The 4115-nt window shown below is 37.4% G+C and overlaps 1 protein-coding gene across 2 annotated transcripts in view; it reads right to left on the reverse strand.

The window, feature by feature from the left end:
* LOC109305407 (serine/threonine-protein kinase TNNI3K) overlaps positions 1 to 4115 on the reverse strand; it is a 291292-nt gene that overhangs the window by 208309 nt on the left and 78868 nt on the right. For both annotated transcript variants that reach the window (XM_019528397.1, XM_019528398.1), the window contains one exon: positions 1661 to 1771. In XM_019528397.1, the coding sequence (XP_019383942.1) occupies positions 1661 to 1771 (111 nt within the window). The remainder of the gene's footprint in view (positions 1 to 1660; positions 1772 to 4115) is intronic.

The raw sequence follows: 4115 nt of genomic DNA on the forward strand, positions 1-4115 counted from the left end.
CCACAGGCTTGCCCTGCTTCCATGTGCCTTGCATGCTAAGGGCACGTGCTAGGGCAACAGAAGCACCATAGAGACACTCTGGCTGGATACCAGAGCATCTTTCTGGAGAACCCACCTCCAGGTTGCCTCAGAGCATGGTTCTGGAGCATGTCCTGCCCCATTTTTTTCCCCATGGATACAATTTTTTTGATACCTGAAATCCAGGTATCAAATTTAGAGCCTGTGCTGCAAATATGCAACACAGGAAACATTTTTTCATTCTCAGCATGCCTCTTGTGGTATCTTAAACTGGCTTGACATGCTGGAACAGGCACGTGCATGCTTGTCTGGACATGCCCTTGGTGTCTTTTACCGTGTACCCTGCCCATCCATATAGTTTCCTTAAGGATAACTACCCACCAAAATTATATTTACCTCAAATCCAGGTCAGATCCATTCCTGTACCAATGACAGCTTTACTATGTGTATGAGTATCAGTTATACAGTTTAATATTTCAGGGCCTTTAATGACTAGAAATGGGAAATTCCCAGATTTCCAGTGGCTCTGGAGGAGCTCTGAAGTGTTGACATCTTTATATACAAAAGGTAGTATAGCTCAGCTAAACTTCATAAACTAACTGAAACTACATCAAAGAGCTACAATGCTAAAATTAAAACTGTATCTATAACTCACTCTTCATTACAAGCACCACCAAAAATCAGAGCACTAACACTTGGAAAGTGTGACAAAATTGGCTAATTATATTTGGATCTGTAGAAGCAGCAAAGCTCTGGCAATACTCTCTTCTGAGCACCATCTTGGACTTGCTCTACTTTTGAAATCTGTTCTATTTTGCTCTGTTGTTTTGCACCCCTTGCCTACTCTGTCCTATTTAAGGAAACTTGAAGTTTCTGTTTTCATAAATTAGTCAGTCAATACATTCGATCTGAAGAGAGGACAACCGCTTTGCTTACCTGATTTACCCAAAGGGACTGAGAACGTAAGTAACTGTGCACATACTGTGCTTGAGATTGCAAGCTCCCTTATAAAGGTAATCCTGCAACTGTAATATTAAATACTTGAAGATTTTTAAAATAAATTAAACTGAGTGTGTCATTGCTAGAGCAATGTAAGTAAGATGTTCTGTCCCTTGGATCCCTAGAGGACAGTCTCAGGAGAAGTAATACATCTCTAAGCTGGGAATCTTTGCCTCATTTCTGAGTAGTTACCACAGCCTTCCAGTTTGACAGGAGGGGATATGAGATATGAGTGCCTCAGAGGCCCCCTCTACAATATGCCTGGGAAGGAGACAGAGTCTACTTGAGCTTATATATGATTATATTTTACTACAAAACTATTATTAAACTGTTTAGATATAAAAAAAGAATGGCATTAATTATCAACAAGACTTTAATAACATTTTATATAAAGGGTAAGAGCTGCATAGATACCCATAGCATAAATACATGTGTATATTCTACATAAAAACATACATCCAGAAACCATTTTTAAATCCTAATCACCTTTTTCCAAGGTGTTCCAAAGTGCCAGAAGCTTAATTTTATTGAGTTAATGATATGCTATTTTGTCTGTCTTTCAACCAGTAACATTTTACAAGAAAATTGAGCTAAATGTGTCATTCCCTTTCATCTTTTTCTAGATACAAAAGGAAAAACATACCTCATGATGACCAGCTATTGTAGCAATATGAAGGGCTGTAAGTGCTCCATATCCAACTTGCTGAATATCAGCTCCACCATGCATCAGTGCTGTTAAAAGTTCTGCATTGTCCTGAAGGGTCCACAAAGTGTTATTTTTTTTGGAATAAACTTTAGCAAAGCTGTTTCTTTTTCTGATTTTCTGTGTTTACATATCACTCAGTCTCACAAATATTTTAAATGCTTGCATGGCTTGTTTTAAATGTCAGAAGCATTAGTGTCAAGCATAGAAGGACATTCTGTGAAGGAAATCCCACACCTACACAGAACTGTGCACTGAATATCAGATTTGTGAGCTTATTATTTAGCTTAGGTCTCCATGTTGACAATATATTGTGCTAAAGTTCTGTTATGTCTTATCTGAAGTATAGCAATGGTGATGGAGATCAGAGTAATAATACTAAATGTAATTTTCTTGGGACTTTTAAGTTCACTTTATACATAGTCGATTGAGAGTCACAATGTCCAGGCAAGGCAGATATTTTTAAATTCAGTTAACAACTGGGCAAACTTCAGCACAAAGATATGAAGTGGTTTGCCTGGGGTCGATGGAAGACCAAAAATAGAAGTCAGGACATCTATTTCCCAAGCTGTTTTAAGTGCAAAACTACATGTGCCCATATACTGAGCTGGCTTCTCAGTTAACTCCGCAGAAACTATCATGATTTAAACCTACTGCTGTTCTGGCTCTGATTGTCAGCTCAGCCTGAAGTTGAAATGTCTTTAAATGACAATTCTATATCCAGTAGCACTACACACAACACAACAGCACAGGAGGTACTTGAGCTATTATTATCAATACAGCCCCTCTTCCTAGGTTGCATATAAAGATTGGTATAGGTCAGAAATTAATCACTATTATAGACAGAGCTCTGAAGAAAACAACTCCTGGTGCATGTCACTTTGCTCATGTTAAAAATATATATTTTTTCAGCACCTTAGATAAATGATTTACTCTTGCATGAGGCTCACAGATACAATATTATTTTAAATCAACCTCCCTGCCAAATTTTAATTCTAAAAATAAAACCTGAAAAAAGATGGCCTAACCTAGGTGTTTCTTAGAGACAGCCCTTCCAAGTGATAGCTTAGTCCCATCTTCTTCATTTTTAGTTCTACTTTGATCCCATCAGATCTCACAAGTTAATGTGGCTACAGCCCAAATGAAGTCAGTGAATGTCGTTCAAAAGTCATCCTTTATCAACCCCTTCCAAATCATGGGGTCTAAGATTTTTCTCTATTTCCCTATGCTTTGCTTTGAAAATAATTTGTAATAAAACAGATGCTCCAATTTGATAACTGCTGGTAGTCCTGGAGCCTTAAAATGTTAACTGTTTTGTAAAGAAGTTTCAGATAATACATTTATCCCAAAAGCACAATTTGCAATGTTTTGCTTAGCTTTCTGCAATCTAATCATGGTACAGAAAAATACACCATGTGATTTGTATGATTATATGGGGTCCCAGTTCAGCAGAGCACTTTAGGATATGCTAAATTTTATGTAAAAATAAAGTTTCATTGGTTTCCCAGTGCATTTTGAAGATTATGAGCAGACAAAGCAAGATTTATTAAAGAAATTTTAAAGAATACTCCCAATTAATGAATATATTAAAGAATGCAGAATATTTATGCAAATTTTTCTTATTTAAGAAATAAAAGGATGTTTTTAGATAAAAGATTGTAAATTATTCACTCAACACTACTTGAGAGGAAGAAAACAAAATGTGCTGTAGCATAAGATTTGATTATCATTATCATTATTTTGGTTGGCATAGTAGGATGTAATTGTTCTCAGGGGTCATAAAATTAAACTAACATGAGAATTACAGAAATAAGCAAAGATATAGCAAATGGGCATAATACAATAATTAGGTGAGAAAAGATAACTTTTTATATTTTAACCATAAGCCTATGTTAGATGTTCTTAATTCCAGCTCTGCCAATAGGGCTCCTGAATGACTTTGAACAAGTACCTTATGGTAATATCACAAAGGGATGTGTATGGCATAATGCTGACCTTCACGATACCTAACTTTTAGGCATCTTAATCCCAGAGTGGAATCCACAGCCCTGAGTTGAGGGAAAGCTCCCCCTAAATACTCCATGGGTGGAAAATGCCAAAGAATAGAATCTACAACCACCAACTTATTGGACGCCTCTACATGAGACAGTCACTGTAGTCAGCTAATTAGCTCAGCAGTAAACAACTTGGTGTCTACATGTGCAGGGCTATTAGGCTGGAGTAAACTAATAAACACTGCAAAAGGATAGTACCTGTAAATACAAGTACTGTCCTGCTGAGGAGTTTTATACTCAGCTGCACCACACCTGTAAACACTGAAGCAACTGTCTGGGGCATGAGGGTGCTTCAGTGTGGGGCCTGCTTGCTGGCTAGCCCCGCACTGGAGCACCCTTGT

Source organism: Gavialis gangeticus, unplaced genomic scaffold (genome assembly GCF_001723915.1).
Source record: "Gavialis gangeticus isolate Ggan-Ray unplaced genomic scaffold, GavGan_comp1, whole genome shotgun sequence".
NCBI classification, from domain to species: Eukaryota; Metazoa; Chordata; order Crocodylia; family Gavialidae; genus Gavialis; species Gavialis gangeticus.